Consider the following 20,964-nt stretch of genomic DNA (forward strand, 5'->3'; position numbering starts at 1 on the left):
GGGAGGTGCAGTTGTTTATTGCGAACCGAGCGGAGGTGTTCTGCAAAGCGGTCCCCAAGCCTCCGCTTGGTTTCCCCAATGTAGAGGAAGCCGTTGTGGCCTCTGTGTGATTCTGCGACACTCCCTCCCCTATTGTTTGACTCTCAGTCTGGCTGACTCTGTATGAATCTGTCATTGTTCCCTTTCTGTTTGTCTTTGTTTATCTGCCTGTTCACCATCTGTCTCATTTTCACCCCCCGGGTCTGGGCACCTGTTAGCTTTTTCTTTCCCTTCAGCTGCCTCTACCAGCTTCTCTCTTTTTCACCACATTAACTCTCACTGTCTCTTTCTGTTTTTGATCGTCCTGTCTACGTCCCTGCTCTTCTCTCTATTTCTCAGTGCGTGTCTCCCTCTCTGTCACTCTAAACCCTGTCTGTTGGGGACATCACTAACACTGACTGTTTCCGTCTCTGTAAAATTACCCGTCCTGGTCCCTGTCTCCATCGCCTGCTGAAACCCTGATCTTAGCGATCTCCCATCCCACATATTCCAGCACCTTCCCTGTCTCCCACTTTCTGCTAGCTGTAAACATGGAGTTATGCAAACCTCTACTGCCTGGGTCATCTTCTCCCCCCCCACCCAACGCAGTGAATCCCATTCTCCTCGCTCACTGATATACTGTGAGCGCTGCTCAAGCAATGTCTTAGTGTGAAAATTCTCAGCCTGTTGTCAACTCCTTCTCTGTCTCTGACCCCAGACCTTCTGCAATCTGTGCCTTCCTTTTACGCGATCTCTTCAGCATCCCCAATTTTGATCGGCCTGCTATAGGTGGACATACCTCTCGCATTCATGTGGCCATCGACTGAGAAAGTCCTTCACGAAACCTCTCAGCTTCCCTCTTTAAGATGTATCAGGAAACCTAATCCAGTAAACTTGTCTTTGTTATCTCTTCTAGTATCTCGATTGATTTGATTCCTGATGTCCCTGTTCAGAAAGTTTTACTCTGTTAAAGGTGCTAATAAAATACAACTTGTTGTTGTCTCTGTTACCTCCCTTTCCCTATCGATCAATATCCCTTTACAAACCACTCAGACTCGACCACTGTCTGCCTTTCCCACTGCACCATCTCCTGCTGCAGTGTCTAAACCTGCTATCTGGTGAATCTGTCTCTGTGCTTTGGTGCGAACCCTGAATTGCTGATGGCTTATTGCGAACAGCACAGCGTGAGTGAGATTTGTCAAACCTCAGGAGGCTAAGCATTCCTCTTCAGTGTGATTTTAAAAAAAATTTCCTCGGACAGATCAGCAATTACAGACGAGAGTTTATAACATGAAGAGAGCCATCAGTGTATAGAATCACAGCTGGGAAACAGGGGTAAGGTTGTTTAATCCCCTGAACCTGTTCTGTCATTCAGGGGTTGTTGTCTGCAGTTTATCAGCTGCGCGGTTGATGCCAAAATCCCTCCCTGTGCAGTTGTGGAGCAGTGCTGTTAAAGCCAGTGACGTGGGGAGGCCTTTCAAAGCTGGCTCATTCAATATAATCAAGGCAGAGAGACATGGATTTTTAATCAGTAATAGAGCCGAGGGTTTAAGGAAAAGGCAGGAAGGTAGAGTTGAGGATTATCATGGGATTTGGGCATCATTGAACATTCTAATATTTAATAGCGATTGCTAATTACCCAGAGGGCAGTTAGGAGGCAACCACATTGCTGAGGGTCTGGAGTCACATGGAGGCCAGACCAGGTAAGGAGGGCAGATTCTTAGGGGGATTGACAGAATAGATTCGGAAAGGTTGTTTTCCCCTTGTGGGAGAGTCCAGAACCAGAGGGCACAATCTCAGAGTAAGCAGTCACTTACTTAAGACACAGACATACAGTTTGGAAACAGACCTCTTGGCCCAACCAGACCACACCAACCATGTTCCCAAACTAAACAAATCCCACCTGCCTGCTATGAGAGATAACAAGGTGTGAGCTGGATGGACACAGCAGGCCAGGCAGCATTGGAGGAGCAGGAAGGCTGACGTCTTGGGCCTAGACCCTTCTTCAGGTTAAAAAAAAGTGCAAAGCCATTAGCTTTCCTATGGTGGAATGTGGTATGACTGCACCCCAATGCCCACTATTTGTCTACACAGCAAGACAGGAGTTGAGCCATAGAGTTGTACAGCACGGAAGCAGACCCTTCCGCCCGACTTGTCCATGCCGACCAGACATCCTAAATTAATCCAGTCCCATTTGCCAGCACTTGGCCGTTATCCCTCTGTATCTTTCCTATTCATGTACCCATCCAGATGCCTTTTAAATATTCACTTAACAGTCACGACACTGTGTTTTCTCTCAGCTGCTATACACTGTGCTGTCAAGACACACAGTCCTCTTTCAGCAAGTATTCACTTTACAAACACACCATCAAGGTCACCTCCAAGTTGAGGAGAATGTTTTTTTTCCCCAGCAGTGAGTCTGTTCTGGAATGCGCTGCGTTGGAGTACAGTGGAGGGACATTTAACATCAAAAAGCACGAGCATCATTTTGGTCAGTAAACAGTCAGGCAGATTGTTATCTGGATGGGAAAGGGGGGAGGTGCAGTGAGACCCGGGTGTCCCCATACACCCAGTTGCTGAGAGTAAGCATTGCAGCTGCAGGAGGTGGTGATGAAGGTAAATGGGATGTTGGCCTTCCCAGGGACAGAATTCGAGTGCAGGAGGAGGGACATCTTGCTGCAATCATACAGGGCCTTGGGGAGACCACACCTGGAGAATTGTGCGCAGTTTCAGTCTCTGTATCTGAGGAAGGATGTTCTGGCAACAGAGGAAGTGCGGGAAAAGTTTATCGGAATGATTCCTGGGATGGCAGGTCTGAAGAGGGACTGGATAGGTTAGGATGAGATTCAGGGGCGTTAGCAAGAATGAATGGGAGATCTCACTGTAACTGATAAAATTCTAACAAGACCAGACAGGGTACACACAGGAAGGATGTTCATGATCAGAGCCAGATGGAGAGTCCCCAAGGCATAGAGAGTGTCACACATTGGCTGTTCAAACCTGCTGTGCCATTTCATAAGATTTTTGCTAATCTGGTTTTAACCCCAACCCTGCATTCCTGTATATCCCCTTGGGAATCCAGAATCTATCCACCTCTGCCTTAAAAATAGTTAAAAATTCTGTATTGACTGCCTTTTGAGGAAGGGAATTCCAACCTTCTGAGAGAAAATCTTTTCCCTCGTCATAAACGGATAATCTGTTTTTTATTTAAAATTATCACCCTTAGTTCTGGATTCTCCTAGAAGAGAAATCATCCTTTCAACATCCCCTGCCAAGCCCCCTCTGGACCTACTAACCTCATTCCGCCTCCTTGACCTGTCCGTCTTCCCTGGACTGACCTATCCCCTCCCTACCTCCCCACCTATACTCTCTCCACCTATCTTCTTTTCTCTCCATCTTTGGTCCGCCTCCCCTTCTCTCCCTATTTATTCCAGTTCCCTCTCCCCATCCCCCTCTTTGATGAAGGGTCTAGGCCTGAAACGTCAGCTTTTGTGCTCCTGAGAGGCTGTTTGGCCTGTTGTGTTCATCCAGCTCCACACTTTGTTATCTTGGATTCTCCAGTGTCTGCAGTCCCCATTATCCCCTCTGGATCTTACCTGTTTTAATTAAGTCACCTCTGAGTCTCTGAAACTATAGCCTTGACACATGAAGCATAAGTGCATTTAACTGAAAGGGCTATGGAAGGGCTTAATCTGTACAGCAAGCTTTGTTTTAACTGGCACCTTACGAATTGGCACTCACAACAAACCAGCAAAAATTATATTCGGTATCCCAAATACTGTATTATCATAGAACATAGAACATTACAGCACAGTACAGGCCCTTCGGCCCTCGATGTTGTGCCGACCTGTCATAGCAATCTGAAGCCCATCTAACCTACACTATTCCATGTACGTCCGTATGCTTATCCAATGACGACTTAAATGTACCTAAAGTTGGCGTATCCTAAATAAAAAAGGAAAGAATTGAGGATGCTGGAAACCAGAAATCACTGGAAAAGCTCAGCAGGTCTGCCAACATCTGTGGAGAGAAATCAAAATTAACATTTTGGGTCCAGTGATCCTTCCTGCAAGGGCAAGGTTAGTTCTTATGCAGACGATAGGGTGGAAAGAATGGGTAAGGAGTAAATGATAGGTGGGGATAGAGTCCGAAGAGAGAAGAGAACATTTGGACATTCAAAGGAGTGGATAACGACCTGGCTTGGAGGTGAATAACTGTTAATGAGGACTGTTAGTGGCTAACAATAGGTAATATGTGATAGAATGTCATGTGATGCCAGGTCCTGGTGTGTGGGTGTTGCAGTAAAGACATGGGAGAAGGTGCCTCAAGCCTTAAAATTGTTCAACTCAACATTGAGCCCAGAAGGATGTAGAGTTCCCAAGCAGCAAATGCGGTCCTGAGCTTCACTAGAACGCTGCAGCAAGCCTGAGACAGAGATGTTGGCCAGGGAACAGGGTTAAAGTGACAGGTGACGGGAGCCCTAGTGTCTTTTCTGTGGGCAGAAGGTGGATGTTCTGTGAAGCAGTCACCCAGCCTACACTTCATTTCCCCAACGTAGAGAGACCACGTTGTGAGCAGCGAATGCAGTGTACTAGATTGTGGGAAGTGCAGGTGAAGTGTTGCTTCACCTGGAAGGTATGTTTGGGCCCTTGGATACCGGGGAGGGAGGAGGTAAATGGGCAGGTGTTACACCTTTGCCGGTTACAGGGGAATGTGTCATGAGGGTGGAGGGTGAGGGGGATGTTGGGACCAGGGTGTCCCAGAGGGAGGCTGACAGGGGTGGGGAGGGGAATGTGTGATGGTGGATACTGTGTTATGCTGCCCAGTTATTATAGTTTTTAATTTTTTTACCTCAGTGTAAATATACTGTTATTCAGTCGAATGGCTACATCAAATACCAACAGCTGATTCAATTTCAAGTCAATTTCTCCTCAAATACTGTGATGTCTAAGGAGTGAGTTGAGAGTGTGCGTGAGAAGGCCCTCTGCTATTAAGTTTTATTTAAGGCAAAGTTGCATAATTATTTTAAGTGATTTATGGTGTAGGTAAAGTATAACAGTGATGTGTATACCCCTTGCATTACAGTTCTATTAATTAGTGTGTGTGTGTGTGTCTGTGTGTGTGTGTGTGTGTGTGTGTGTGTGTGTGTGTGTGTGTGTGTGTCTCTGTGTGTGTGTGTGTGTGTGAGTGTGGTTTTATATTGATTATGTGGAATATTTGATCAACCAGCTACACTTCTAGTCCCATAGGTGGCTGATAATAAAAAAGTTTACTGTATTTTTTAAGTGACGTATTTTTAAATCATTCATGCTGTGTTTTAAATTGAACAGGGTGCCAGGTCTGGATATAGAGGCAGTGTGAAAGCTGCTCAGAATTTTTCTGCTAATCAAGATGCAGAACATCTGTACAACGCGATGAAAGGATTTGGTAAGGAGGCTACCTCGGTGAAGTAAACTCTTGCATAGCTTTTGCCAGCTAGTTGCAGTCATTAGCCTTAAATAAGGGTTTGATTATCCAAGTGCCAGGACTACAGTCCCTAAGCTCAAATTCCGCTGCTTCCACCACAACTCTGTTTAAAAGACAAACTCTGGAAACAAAAAGTCACTGCAAATATGTTGAAAATCCACCTGGTTCACTCATTTCCATGAAGGAAGGAAACCCACCAGACATAGAAACACTACAGTATGGCATTAGCCATTCAGCCCATCCTGACCCTCTGAAGAGCATCCCACCCAGATCAACTCCATCCCTGTATTCCAACATTTCCCATTGCTAGTCCACCTAGCCAGCACATCCTGGATTTTATGGGCAATTTAGCATGGCCAGTCCATCTGATCTTTGCATGTTTGGACTATGGGAGGAAACTGGAGCATCTGAAGGGAACCCTTGTAGACACGGGGAGAATGTGCAAACTCCACACAGACAGTCACCTGAGGCTGGAAGAGAACCCATGTCCCTGGCGCTGTGAGGCAGCAGTGCTAACCAGTGAGCCACCGTGCCATCCGTATGTAGTCAAGACTATCAGTAACTCCAGCACATACAATGCGGCTGTCTTTAACTATTCTCTGAAATGGCTGAACCTGGCTCACAGTTCCCTCAAGATAGGAAGGAGGCTGTTGTGTTAAGGGAATTGAGACTCTGCATCAACCTTGTGATGATGTCAGGGAACTACATATCACTAAATATAAATACCACAGTGTGGTGGAGTTAGAGCATATTCAAACTTTAGACTCTCTGGAAACATGTCTCAATACTCTCTGAGGAAGACATACAGAGCATTAACACCATGAAGTTAGATTAGTCCTTACCTAATGTACAATCAGAGCGTGGCTTGTCTAAGACTATCATATACAAGTATTAGTTTTAATGTACAATAAATAGTGTAACTTTGAATTTTAAACCTGAAGATAGTTTTTAACTTTGCATACTCCTCAACCAGTCTGTCTTAAATCCAACTCATGGTGTGACATCAAACTACAGAATTAAAGACAGAATCATTGCTACCTTCCCAGGACAGCTAGAGATGGACAGCAGGTGCTGGCCTGGCACCTACATCCCAGCAATAATTCTAATGGAAGGATGAGCTCTTCAATCTGTTTGGATGCTCATCTGAAACTACTGAGTGCTTAAGGAGAGATAGTAAGAACTGCCGATGCTGGAGTCAGAGATGACAGTGTGGAGCTGGAGGAACACAGCAGCCAGGCAGGAAGAAACATTGGTATTCCTGCTCCTCTGATGCTGCCGAGCCTGCTGTGTTCCTCCAGCTCCACACTGTATTATCTCTGAGTGCTGAAGGCGATGCTTTCAGTTCTCCACCTATAGGTCCTTTTTGATGGGTTACGAAGAAGCAGAAGGAATCACTTGCTGAACATTTATTGCTTGGTGGTGAGCAGCCCATGTGGTGTCAGTAGACCTACAGTGCTGTTAGGGACAGAGTTCTAACCCAGTGACAGTGAAGGAACGGCGATATATTCCCAAGTTAGGGTGTAGTGAGTGGCTGGGAGGGGAATTTGCAGGTGGTAATGCTCCCATTGTATCTGCTGCCCATGTCCTTTGAGGTGGTGTGTCTGGAAGGCAGTGTCACTGGAACTACAGTAAGTTGCTACAGTGCATCTTGCAGATGGTACATGCTGCAGCTGTTGTGCATTGGCAGTGGAGGGAGTGAATGTTGAAGAGGATGGATGGGGTGCTGGTCAAGTGAGACACTTTGTCCTGTGTGGGAAAGGCCCTCCTTAATTTTTTTCTCCTTGGTCTCCAGATCAGGTCTAAGGGTGTGTCACAGTTTGCTATGCTGCATTCGCCCAGATTTGGTGGTAGATTAATGGCTGGCAATACACTGACCAATGCAGATACCCTCTGGACTAAACATGATTTTTGAACGAGCTGTGGGCATCACTGGTAAGGGTGGCATTTGTTGCCCATTCCTAATTAACCTTGAGCCGAACAGATGGCTCAGCCATTTCAGAGTTGATGACCATGTGGCTGAGAGTCTGGAGTCACTTGTAGGCCACGCCAGGTAGGGATGGCAGACTTCCTTCCCAAAAAGACATTAGTGAACCAAGAGGGTTTTTACCACAGTTGGTGAGAGTTTCACGCTCTCAATTTCTGAAACAAGGTTTATGAAGCAGACTAGTTAAAATTCTGACTGCGATGGGATTTGAACCCATGCTTCCAAAAGCAATAGCCTGGGACTTCAGACTAGTATCCAGTGACCATACCCCCGTACTATCATCTCCCCAACATAGGTTAGAAAACTTGTTAAAGTGCAAGAACTGAACTGCTGTCCCTTTTCCCCATTTAACACAGGCAGTGATAAAGAAACCATCATTGACTTATTGACCTCTAGGTCCAATGCTCAACGCCAGCAGATCTGCACAAGCTACAAGACTCTCTATGGAAGGGTAACTTATTATTTCTGTTCTTGTCTGTGTTGAAAGATAATTTACCCTGCTTTTTATTTTCACAAATCTCGGCTCTAGAAGATGGCTGTTGAAGTTGAAAGGGAAGTGTGTACTGGTATAAGTTCCACATTCTCAGTGCCACCTCTAACCCCGTTGCCCTGCCCCCTGATAGGTTGCATGTATTTGTTTAATTCCTTTGGAAATGTGGTGGATTTTGATTCAATCATTTCTTGTTAAAGGGTATTCTGCATTCTAATTATTTCTGGACAAAAGCACAGTTCTTCACTTCATTCTCCCCACACTGACTCTGGGCATATTCTCACCAGTTAATCATTCAGCAACAAGCCCCAGGAAACATAATCCACTCACACTTATTCATAATTAGAATGCTTCTATTTGGTATCACTGCAGGGATTAACCCAGTAAATGTCTTTTGCAGTTTTCATGCAAACATCTAATTGGGAGGAGTAGGTCATTTGGCTCTCTGCCATCCTGTAAGATCATTGCTCTTCTGATCATAGAATCGCTACAGTATGGAAACAGACCCTTCGGCCCAACAAATCCACACCGACCCTCAGAGCATCCCACCCACACCATCCTCCCTGATCTACACATCCATGAACACTATGGGACAATTTAGCATGGCCGATCCACCTAGCCTGCATGTCTTTGGACTGTGGAAGTAAACCCACACAGACACAGGGAGAATGTCGCCCAAGGGTGGGATTGAACCTGGGTCCCTGGTGCTGTGAGGCTGCAGCGCTGACCATGTTCTGTTTGTTGCTCCAACTCTACTTTCCTGGTAACCCTCTCATAACTGTGACTCACCCTTCCATCAAAAATTATCAACATCAACCATCACTATGTTCCATGGGCCCATCCCCATTGCTGTCTGGGGAAGAGAATTCCAGAGATCTGCCTGAATAATAAAACAATCCCTTCACAAAGTCTGGGAGAGGTTCGGAATTCTCTTCCATGAATGGCAGTGGATTCAGTGCCAACTGTTAATTTTAAATTGAGATAGATCAATTTTTGTTAAGCAAAGCTATAAAGGGATATGGGCAGGTGCATGGAGTTAGGCCACAGGTCAACCATGATCTCACTGAGTGGTAGAACAGGCTTGAGGGGCTGAAAGTCCTGTTCCCATTTTCCAAAGACTTAGGTGAGGGACCATATTTTTTTTAACTGTGTCCCCTCGTCCTACTCTCCCTGAAAAGGGGAATCATCCACTTAGCGGCGACCCTGTTAATTCCCCTCTGGAGCTACAGCATGTCAAACAGGAATAAAGAATAATTTACTTTAAGAGATCTGGCTCAGATACAGTGGGCTGAATAGTAGAACCTCTACAGTGTGGAAGCAGGCCATTCGGCACACACCAATTTTCCAAAGATCATCCCATCCAGACTCACGCCACCTTTTTCCATGACCAAACTACCTCACCTACACATCTTCAGACTGTGGGAGGAAACTGGAGCACCCAGAGGGAGCCCACACAGACATAGGGAGAGCATAGAAACTCTATACAGACAGTCACCCCAGGGTAGAATTGAACCCACCTCCTGGGGGCTGTGAGGCAGCTGTGCTAACCACTGAGCCGCCACACTGTCCAGACTAGAGAAAGGGAATAAAAGCTAGATGGATTGCTCTCTCAGAGCAGTAGTACAGATGTGATGGGCTGAATGGTCAGAGGTTAAAAGGAATATGGCAAAATGGAGACAACACAGCATGGCCCATTTCTGAAGAAGGGTTCCAACCTGAAATGTCAGCTTTCCTGCTCCTCTGCTGCTGCCTGGCCCGCTGTGTTCCTCCAGCTCCACCCCGTGTTATCTCTGACTCCAGCATCTGCAGTTCTTACTATCTCTGACAAAATGGAGAATTGTTTTCCAAGGGAAGGCACAACATGTGATAGGGTTAAGTGGGATAATTTAAAATTAAAGTCATAACCCACCCACTACAACTTGACAAACATGTCCTGGCTTCAATCATTGGGCGTCTGAGTTGCAGTTTTCAAAAATTAAGGGTTTTGAGCCATCACAGGTGGCAAGATAGTTCACCTACAGCAGTGAACTCTCATTTTAAAAATAAACAGCTTCATCGACAGTGTCATAAGGGTGTGAACACTGCATTAGCACATATACTAAAATTAGACACAAGCAGAATTATAACCCTTCCACAACCACACTGTTGGGGCAAGTGATTTCAAACTTTGAACTGAGCAAGGACAGCGAGAGATTCTGTCTGGGAACTGTCGAATAAGTTAAAATAATGTGGTGCTGGAAATCTGAGACAAACACAGAATCCTGGAGAAATTCAGCAGGTGTGGTAATACCTGTGGATAGAGAAACAGTGTTCACGCTTTTGAGCCCAGTGTGACTGTGAGTCTGCTGGGTTTCTCTAGCAGTCTGTTTCTGTCTGTATTTGAATTTACTTGACATTATTGTGGATTGTGGAATCAAGTAATGAGGCAGAGATGACCTGGGTTAGCTCATCAGGGGTGGGAAAGGTGGAGGGAGTATTACAGTTGGTCTGGGAGTTGGCACAGGCAGAATGATCAACCAGATCACCCCTGACCCTAACCCTGAACACAACAACCTGGACTTTAAACTTAACCCTAATTCTAACCTTAACCTTAATCCTAACTCTAATCTTGACCCTAACCTTGATCCTGTTCTTAACCCAAACCTTAACTCTAACCTTAACCCCAACTTTAACCTTGTCATTAACTCGAACCCTAATGCTAAAGTGAATCCTCACCCTAATATAGGTGGTGTACACACTGGATTTGTAGAGCCTTGAAGGTGGGAGATCAACAGTTGCTTCAGGCAATTGAAGGGGCGGTTTGATTTGTCCTGGTGGAAAGAACAAAGAACGCCCAGCTTTAGAACGAGTGCTGGGTGATGCCAGGAAACTCTGTTTCCATGTAGGGGGCAGTCAAAATCTGAAATAGCACCCCACCCTCTCCTCCTAGCACCTAGCCTGAAGAGGAACCATTGTGCTGGGGGGTATATTAAAACTGATGCACTTTTCAATATGGCGCGGAGCTGGTGGAACACAGCAGGCCAGGCAGCATCAGAGAAGCGTTTCGGGTCGGGACCCTTCTTCAGGACTGTGCCCCTGATGTTGTGTGTTCCTCCCGCTCCACGCTATTAACTCTGACCCAACATCTGCAGTTCTTGCTGACTCCGTTGATACACTTCTGTTTGGTATGGGTTTCAAAATGGTTGCAGAAGCACGATGGGCAGATGGGGGGGCGGAATATAGATCAGGTTAAGTGATGCTAACACTCTAATGGCACAGTCCATGAACTTGTTTATTTTTAAAATGACACTGTTAAGTCATTACGCTGTGCTGTGAGCTACCTTGCAAGCTCAAATGCCCCAACTGATTAGAGGGGAACAGGCTTGAGATTGAAAAACAACTGTATAGCCCTTTTTAAAGAAGTTGACAATATTTCTGTGTCACAGGATCTGATTGATGACCTGAAGTATGAACTGACGGGGAAATTTGAGAAACTGATCATTGGTCTCATGAGACCTCCTGCAGTATATGACGCCATCGAGCTGAGAGATGCAATCAAGGTAAAAGTGTATTTACATGTTTCTAGATGCATGCTACCAGGGTGAGCCAGAGAAAGGCTCCTGCATGTAAAACAATACAGCGTTGTCAGGGACACAGTACTGAGGGAGTGCTGCATTGTTGGAGCTGTGACACTAAGGGAGCATTGTCAGGGGGACAATACTGAGTGCATAGGATACCAAGACCATTAGCCAATGATGATTGGGAAATGCCTTCCCAGTATTCCAGGGTCAACATTCATCCCACAACCAACATCACTGAAAGAAAAATGATTGGCCCGTTTTGTCAAATTTCCATTTGTGGGATCTTGCTGTGCTTAGGTCAACTGGACTGCAGTTTCAGCGGTGACTCGACTTTCGAAAGTGCTTCATCGGCTGCCAAGTGTCGCGGGTCATCCTGAGACTGCAAAAGGCGCTACAGAAATGCAATCCCTTTCCTTCCAAAAGGGCAATTAATTTGATGCCGTTTATAACTCCCACCTTGCTAGAATCGAGGTGCTGAGACAGCGGGGCAGTCATCTAAACGATTCGGGGCAGAGTTTTGCCGATTTCTCGCTGGCAGAGACGGAAGTGAAGGAGGCCAAGGACAAATCCCTGCTGTTGGCAGGCATCCTGACATCACTGCGTGCTGTAACCCAGTGAAAGGCAGGGCTATTGGATCACCTTCTACAGTTCCAGTTCAGGAGGCAGAAGTCAGTGTATCTGACAGCTTTGTACTGGTAGGAAGAGAATGTGTGTATTTAAAATCCAGAGATAGTAGGACCTGTAGATGCTGGAGAATCCGAGATAACAAGGTGTAGAGCTGGATGGACACAGCAGGCCGCGCAGCATCTCAGGAGCAGGAAGGCTGACGTTTCGGGCCTAGACCCTTCTTCTGAACCCTTCCTGCTGTGTTCATCCAGCTCTACACCTTGTTATCTCTATTTAAAACCCAGTTGGTTCTCTGGCTTTGTTTTAGTAACAATAGAAGGGAAGGAATTGTATTCTGAAGCTTCTTTTCACAGTCACAGCACATTCAAAACCACTTTTTTCTGTGCATCTTTCTTGAAATGTGCAGTTCACTGGGAAGACCTACCCCTGACTGGTTTAGCAAATGTGAGCTGTCGTCTTGAACTGTCACAGTCTGTCTGCTGCTGGTTGACCCCCAAGCCCCTTAAGGAGGGAATTCCAGCATTTTAAACCAACAACAGGAAGGAACGGTGGTGATATATTTCCAAGTCAGGATGGTGAGTGCCCTGAGGGGGAAACTGCAGATGGTGGCTTTCTCATGCCTCTGCTGCCTTTGTCCTTCGAGATGGGTTTTGCAAAGTGTTGTCTAAGGGGCCTTGGTGATTTGCTGCACTGCACTTTTGTCGATTGGTATTACTCCCTCCACCGCCGACACTCAGTAGCAGCAGTGTGTACCATCTACAAGATGCACTGCAGAAATTCACCAAAGATCCTCAGGCAGTGCCTTCCAAACCCACAAACACTTCCGTCCAGAAGGATAAGGGCAGCAGATACGTGGGATCCCCACCAACTACAAATTCGGCTCTGAGCTACTCGCCCTCCTGGCTTGAAAATGTATCGCCGTTCCTTCAGTGTCGCTCGGTAAAAATCCTGGAATCCCCTTCCTAAGGGCAACCCACAGCAGTTGGACTGCAGCGGTTCAAGAAGGCAGCTCGCCACCACCTTCTCAAGGGGCAACTAGGGATGGGCAAGAAATGCTGGGCCCAGCCAGAGAGACACATCCCACAAGTGAATAGAGAGAAAGAAGGACTGAGCATTGGTGATGAAGGGGCAAGTGAGTTTGGAAGATGGTGAGCGTGATTCCAGTCAAATGGTCTGCTCATTTCCTGGGTGGTATCGAGCTCTTTCTGAGTAACTCCAGATGGTCAGAGACTCGAGCACATGGCCCAGGCTGACCATCCATGTAATACAGGGGCATTGTTAGCCTGGTGGAGGGACCATCGCTTGAATGAATGGTTGAACTGAGGCCCCATCCACCATCTCTTGCGAGGGTAAAAAAAATCCCTGTGGCACTATTTACGGCAACAGTTGGTTTCAGGAATGGAATCTGGAATCCATGTGTTCTGTGAGGCTGAGCCATTGGATCGAGCTCACAACTCCCCAATTTGTTTGTGCCGTTTCCCTCGGCAGGGACTGGGAACTGATGAGAAAGCTGTGATTGAGATTCTTGCTTCCAGAAACAACAAGCAAATCCACGAGCTCACTGCAGCTTACAAAGAAGGTAAGAGTCATACTGTCTGAGGTGACCTCATGTTGCGTGTATTCCAAATTGCGCCAACATCTAACCATCCATCACCACCATGTCTTCAGAGCCACACTGACTCCCAGAGAAACTAGGCCTCAATTGTAAAATTCTCAGGTATGTTTACAGTTCCCACCTGTGCCCTTCCCTATCTCTGTAATCTCCTCCACACCTACAGCGCTCCAGAGGTATCTACACTAATCTGATTTTGGTCCGCTGTATCCCCCCAGATGACATGGGTGACCGCGCCTTCTGCAGTCTTGTCCACGAACTTGGAATTCCACCCCTGCAGCTCTCCACTTCCCGATCCGTCTCTCCTCCTCCTTACAGAGTGTTCCCAAAAATGTAGCTCTGTAGCCAGCATTTTGGCTGTCTGCCTCAATACTGTTTCATGTAGCTCTGTGTTGAATTTAGTTTGATTACACGTTTTTAATTAAGTGCCTTGATGTTTCTGTGTCAAAGGCACTATACAAATGCAGATTGTTGACGTAACCATCTCCCCACCCCAGCCTGGGGACAGCTCTGTGGATGATAGCTCCCTTAAGCCAAAACAAGGCCGCTCAGCCTGTTGGATTGTTGGCAGCTCTTGGTTGGAACAATCTATTACTCATCCCAGTGTAAAATGCTGAGTAACAGTACCTGCTATCCCTGTGCTGCAGAATAGCTAGAGTGAGATCCATTCCCACTGGCTGTGTAACCTCTCGCAAAAAGTTAAAAGCAGAGAGAGTAAACACTGTGTGATTGGGCAGAATAGAATCCCTGCAAAATTCTTCTCCAATCTCCTTGCATAATTCCCTATAACCCAGCAGCTAGATAATCCCCATTGTTCAACTGTCTCCCATAGCCCAGAACGTTTTATAGGATGTACAGGCCAACTGACCTCTGGGCTATTTAAGGACCGAAATATATACATATCAGGAAGTGTCTGGGCAAGTTGCGTATGGAAAGGATCTTGAATCTAGGATCCAGGGAGAATCTAGAACTAGGGATCATGGTTTTAAAATAAGAGATTGCCCAGAGATTAGGAGAATTTTCTTTTCTCAGAGAATTGTGACTTTCTGGGCTTTCTATTCCTCGAGCAGTGGTGGGGTCAGAGATCTTGAATATTTTGAGGCTGGGGAGAGAGAGAGAGATCCTTGATATACAAAGGGGTGAGAGGCTATCAGGAATAATTGGCCATGATCTCATTGAATAGCAGAGCAAGTTAGAGGGGCTGAGTGACCTACTCTTGCTCCTAATCTGTATCCTCAAATATTCTGTGTTACCTAGGAGCTGCTTTCTATCCACTTGCCCCTCATCAGTTTATTTAACTTCCCCTTAAATATGTCCGTGTTATTCACCACAACCCATTCCTTGTAGTACCAAGTTATACATGCTGCTAATTTTATTCCTCTTTATTATCCATTTGTGGGTTGTGGGTGTCACTGGCTGGGCCAGCATTTATTACCTGTCCTTAATTGCCCTCAAAAGTGGCAGTGAGCTGCCTTCTTGAACCGCTGCAGCCCACAACAGATTGAATCAACATGCCACCCTTTGCCTGGGCGAGATTCGAACCCACATCTCTCAGGCATTAGGTTGGTCCACTGCGTTACCATCCCAACTACATAACCACGAGACCACCGTCTCCATCTGTTAGTGGAGCAACAAATTGTTGGGTTTCTTGAGCATTGGGATGGACTATTTTTTTAAAAAGATGGTCTGTTCTGACCCATAAGCTTTCTGGTTCTTAATAATTAGAGTCAGGTATTTCTAAAGGGTTCTGAGAGAGACAGTGAATATTGTCTTTTAATGATGAGACAACATGGTGTGGAGCTGGATGAACACAGCAGGCCAAACAGCATCATAGGAGCAGGAAAGCTGTTGTTACGGGTCAAGACCCTTCTTCAGAAATGGGAGAGGGGAAGGGGGTTCCGAAATAAATAGGGAGAGAGGGGGAGGCGGATAGAAGATGGATAGAGGAGAAGATCGGTGGAGAGGAGACAGACAGGTCAAAGAGGTGGGGATGGAGCCAGTAAAGGTGAATGTAGGTGAGGAGTTAGGGAGGAGTTAGGTCAGTCCAGGGAGGACAGACAGGTCAAGGGGGTGGGATGAGGTTATTAGGTTGGAGATGGAGGTGTGGCTTGAGGTGGGAGGAGGGGATAGGTGAGAGGAAGAACAGGTTAAGGAGGCAGAGACAGCCTGGGCTGGTTTTGGGATGCAGTCGGGGGAGGGGAGATTTTGAAGCTTCAAAATCTCCGCTCCCCCGACCATTTCCCAAAACCAGCCCAGCTCGTACCCGCCTCCCTAACCTGTCCTCCCATCTATCCCCTCCTCCCACTTCAAGTCTCCCCCCCCACCACATCCTACCTACTAGCCTCATCCCACCCCCTTGACCTGTCTGTCCTCCCTGGACCAACCTATGCACTTCCTAACTCCCCACCTACTGTCACCCTTACTGGCTCCACCCCTGCCTCCTTGACTTCTTCTCCACTTACCTTCTCCTTCATCCATCTCCCCCTTTCCCAGTTATTTCAGAATCCTCTTACCTTCCCCCATTTCTGAAGAAGGATTTAGTCCCGAAACGTCAGCTTTCCTGCTCCTCTGATGCTGCTTGGCCTCCTGTGTTCATCCAGCTCTACATTTTATCAAGGTTACTTCCCAACCTGCTTTGCTCCAGTGAAAGAGTTCCAGCCTATTCAGCCTCTCCTTATAACTCAAACACTCCAGTCCCAGAAACATCCTGGTAAAACTTTTCTGAATCCTCTCCAATTTAATAATATCCTTCCTTTAACTGGATGACCAGAACTGGACATAGTACTCCAGAAGAGACCTCACAATGACATCCCAACTCCTATACTCAGAGGTCTGAGCAATGAAGGCAAGTGCGCTAAACACCTTCTTAACCACCCTGTGTACCTGTGACTCAAATTTCAAGAACTATGAACCTAAATCCCTCAACTATACCTAACATTCCTCAACGCTACCCAGGGCCCTACCATTAATTGTATAAGTCCTGCAGGTGTTTGTTTCAGCAAAATGCAATACCTCGCATTTATCCAAATTCAACCCCATCTGCTACTCCTCAGCCCCGACAGGAGGTCTATGCTTGTAAAGTACTGTCCTGTCAACGTCTGTTGAGTAGGATGGGTTCACCAAATGACTGTCTTGCTTATAATACATCTTTGTTGCTCTTGACTTTCTGAATTCCTTACTAGGTTTCTTTGTGACTATTTAATATTTCTGGCTGCTAGTTCAAAGCGGAAATATGTAGCCTGTCAAACTAATAGTGTCTTCCTTACCTCTAATGGAATTTATTGCCCCGGTGTTCCTTATAGTGTTTGAGTCCAATCTGGAAGCAGATCTTGTTGGTGACACATCGGGACATTTTAAGAAGATGTTGGTGGTGCTTCTGCAGGTAACAGCTACATCTGAGAATTCTGTGTCAGAATAAAGTTTCCAATGCACATTGTTTTGTGTAGACCTGGACACAGGAAGAAACAGTACAGCCCTTCAGTCCTATTCGGTCATTCATTGAGGTTATGGAAGATCTACAGTTAATTCTCTTCCCCCAGCCCGGGCTCCAGATCCCTTATCTGGTGAGACTTTATCAATCTTGGTACAGGTTTGGAACTCTCTTCCACAACCAGCATGCTGGATGTTTGATCAGTTGTTAATTTTAAACCTGAGATACGCATTTTTGTTAAGCAAAGCTAATATGGGCCAAAGGCTGGTATATCAGGTTAGGCCACAGATCAGCCATGATCTTATTGACTGGCAGAACAGCCTTGAGGGGCTGAATGGCTATCTCCGGTTCCTAAACTTATGCATCAAGCAACTTCTGTTTGTTTGGTGGGAACATCATCACTGAATCCCTACAGTGTGGAAACAGGCCCTTCAGCCCAACAAGTCCACACTGACCCTCACAGCATCCCACCCAGATCCAGCTCCCTAAAACCCACCTAATCTACACACCCCTGAACACTACAGACAATTTAGTATGGCCAATCCACCCTAGCCTGCACATCTTTGGACTGTGGGAGGAAACCAGAGCACCCGGAGGAAACCCTTGCAGACATGGGGAGAATGTGCCATCTCCACACAGACGGTCGCCTGAGGGTAGAATTGAACCCAGGTCCCTGGCGCTGTGAGGCTTCAGTGCTAACCACTGAGCCACTGTGTCATGATCCATACTTTTACTCTGTAAGAAACCACTCCATCAATTCCTTTCAAAAACTTGAAAATCCCAATCAAATCATCCCTCAAACTTCAATGTGTCTGGTTTTGTGAAGATCTGAGCTCACATTTTGGGAAACTCTCCAACCTGGGGAAACAGCCTCTTCACATCTAACCTCTCTTCCTCTTGAGCCTTGAGAGACATCACAGTGCGGGCCATTGCCCAGTGATGGTTCCCCAGCGTTTGATGTGTGAGGAGGGACAGTGAGTGGCAGAAGGCCATTCTACCCTGAGGGCATCGCAGTCAAAGTAAAATGCCATGGCTGCTCAAAGTATGAAATGAAAACAGTAAATGGTGGTGAAACGTGGCAGGAAAGCTGACGTTTCAGGTCGAGACCCTTCTTCATTTTTCTGAAGAAGGGTCTCGACCCGAAACGTCAGCTTTCCTGCTCCTCTGATGCTGCCCGGCCCGCTGTGCTCATCCAGCTCTACACTGTGTTATCTCTTCTCCAGTCTCCCCGACTCACTGAGTAGATCTATTTTCCTCGTAATCATACACACAGACCATTTGATCCAACCAGTCCATGCTGACCAACTAGTCCTACCTGCCTGCACTTGGCTCTTTATCCCTCCAAACATTTCTTATTCATATCCTGATCGAAATGTCTTTTAAATGTTGTAATGTACCCACATCCATCACTTCTTCTGGCTGTTCATTCCACACATAAACCACACTCCATATAAAAAAACTTGCCCTTATGTCTAGTTTAAACCTTTCTCCTCCCACCTTAGAAGTATGCCCCCTAATTTTGAAATCCCCCACCGTAGGGAAAACATACCTACCATTAACCCTGTCGAGACCCTTCATGATTTTATAAACCTCTAAGGTCGCCCATCATCACTCACATCGCCTTTGTATATTTTTCTTTGTTCATTATCCTGTCCTCAGATCATCAACCCACCCGAACCTGCAACACCAGAAACGATTTATCATTACTTAACTTTTCAAAAACTCTTAACAGCTGTAAACAGCTCAGTTAACTCTCCCTGAACTTGCTCAGTTTAAAGGAGGGTGATCCTAGAAATGTAACACACCCAGTTCCATTCCCACTAAATCTGCTTGGCCCCAGTGCATGACCTTGATTTCTTCTGAAAGTGTCCAGACGTGGAAATAATTTTCACGCCTAGCAAACCCCTCCCAGTGTGATATTCTGGGCAATGGTGTAGTAAAACTGCTCAGGCAGGTACCTCTGTCCTTCCACTATTGTCTATCTACCATTGTGATTGGTGCCTGATTGTTGGGTTTAGCGTAGAGCCGGGTAAATGGGTTGAAAATGCAGGTCTGACTGGGTGACAAGAAGGGCTGAATGGCCGCCTCCCATCCCAAACATGTAAATAAAGTTTGTCGATTTGCGTTACTGTTTTGGTTACTCGATTCCTCGTGTTTTCTAGGGGACCAGGGAAGAAGATGACGTAGTCAGTGAGGATCTAGTGGCTGAGGATGCAAAGGTACGTATGGTCCGTGAACATGGATCTCCAAACGGAATGTTAGCTCATTTCCCGAGCGCTGAGCGTGCCACGTGATGAACAAAGTCAGTTTGGGCCCAGTACAAGATCTGGCTGCGTTGTTGATGTGGGCCCAAAGCGGACTCATGAAGGTGGCAGAGTTGAGTTTTGGGCCAGTATGGAATTGGTGGCATCTGTGTTGGCATTTTTCTGTAAGGATGCATTGTGCTGAGGGCTTCGGTAGAGGCAAAATGGTGCCGAAAAGTGAGGACTATAGTTCCAGGGTGATGGCATGGCGAAGGGGTTTCATGCCTGGCTACCAGGCCCCTGGTGGGAAGTCTTAACAAGAAAGATCGTAACATTGGACACTTTCTTTATGTATTTCTTCATTTTTCTACTTTTATATTCTATGTTTTGGTTCATTTTTCTGTGGCACCAGAGAGCGATGACACTGTACACACGTTTCACAGTATTTTTGTAACAAAATGCACACAGTAATAAATAAATCAAATCAAAACAGCAGTAGCTTAAGTGATGGCATACTCAGGTTATTTCTGATCAAGTTGTTGAGGCAACTGAATCCCTACAGTGTGGAAATTGGCCAGTCAGCCCAACAAGTCCACACCAACTCTCCAAAGTGCATCCCACCAAGTCTCACCCCCCTACCCTATCCCTGTAACCTTCCATTCCCCATGGCTAATCTACCTAACCTATATATCCCTGGACACTGTGGGCAATTTAGCATGGCCAATCTACCCTAACCTGCACACCTTCGGACTGTGGGGGGAAACCAGAGCACCCAGAGGAAACCCACACAGACATGGGGAGAATGTACAAACTCCACACAGACCATTGCCCGAGGGTGGAATCGAACCCGGGTCCTTGGTGCTAAGAGACAGTAGTACTCACCACTGAGCCACCGTGCTGCCTGAGAGGGAGTCTGGGATCAAATCCCACTGTTGCAGATGGAGGAAGTTTAAGTCCAGACTTTTTAAAAGTTCTAAATCTGAGGGCAACTGTGAAGTCATTGTAAAAACCCACCTGGTTGTCTTTGTCGGAAAGAAATCTACTGTTTGCACTTGGTCTGACCTACATGTGACTCCAGACCCACTGTGATGTGGTTGACTCTTAATTGCCCTTTGAAATTGGCCTAGCAAGCCCCTCAGTAGTGGCAGACCACTAAAAAGGACAGGCCCAACAGGTATCGTTGTACACAGGAGGGAGTCGCCCTGGGAGTCCTCAACGTTAACTCTAGACCCCCTGAGGTCTCATGGCACCAACTCAAACATGGGCATGGAAATTTCCAGCACAACGTACTCCGGATATTCCGAATTCCTCCAACAGTCCAAAGATGTGCAGGTTAGGTGGATTGCGCATGGGAAATGCAGGGTTACAGGGATAGGCTAGTGTGGGCTTGATGGGCTGAATGGCTGGCTCCCATGCTGTAGGGATTCATTGGGAAAGCATTGAGGGATATGGAGGAGAAAGGAAGTGGAGCTGAAATAGAAATCTGAGCCCAAACTGATAGAATGGTGAAGCAGACCCGAGGGGCTGAATGGTC

The 20,964-nt window shown here is 46.4% G+C and overlaps 1 protein-coding gene across 2 annotated transcripts in view; it reads left to right on the forward strand.

Moving 5' to 3' along the window:
* The window catches only part of anxa6 (annexin A6), a 98,695-nt gene that overhangs the window by 22,636 nt on the left and 55,095 nt on the right, over positions 1-20,964 (forward strand). For both annotated transcript variants that reach the window (XM_059650551.1, XM_059650552.1), the window contains exons 3-8: positions 5,349-5,445; positions 7,825-7,919; positions 11,384-11,497; positions 13,634-13,724; positions 17,060-17,139; positions 19,350-19,406. In XM_059650551.1, coding sequence (XP_059506534.1) covers positions 5,349-5,445; positions 7,825-7,919; positions 11,384-11,497; positions 13,634-13,724; positions 17,060-17,139; positions 19,350-19,406 — 534 coding nt within the window. The remainder of the gene's footprint in view (positions 1-5,348; positions 5,446-7,824; positions 7,920-11,383; positions 11,498-13,633; positions 13,725-17,059; positions 17,140-19,349; positions 19,407-20,964) is intronic.

This window comes from Stegostoma tigrinum, chromosome 13 (genome assembly GCF_030684315.1).
Source record: "Stegostoma tigrinum isolate sSteTig4 chromosome 13, sSteTig4.hap1, whole genome shotgun sequence".
Lineage (NCBI taxonomy): Eukaryota > Metazoa > Chordata > Chondrichthyes > Orectolobiformes > Stegostomatidae > Stegostoma > Stegostoma tigrinum.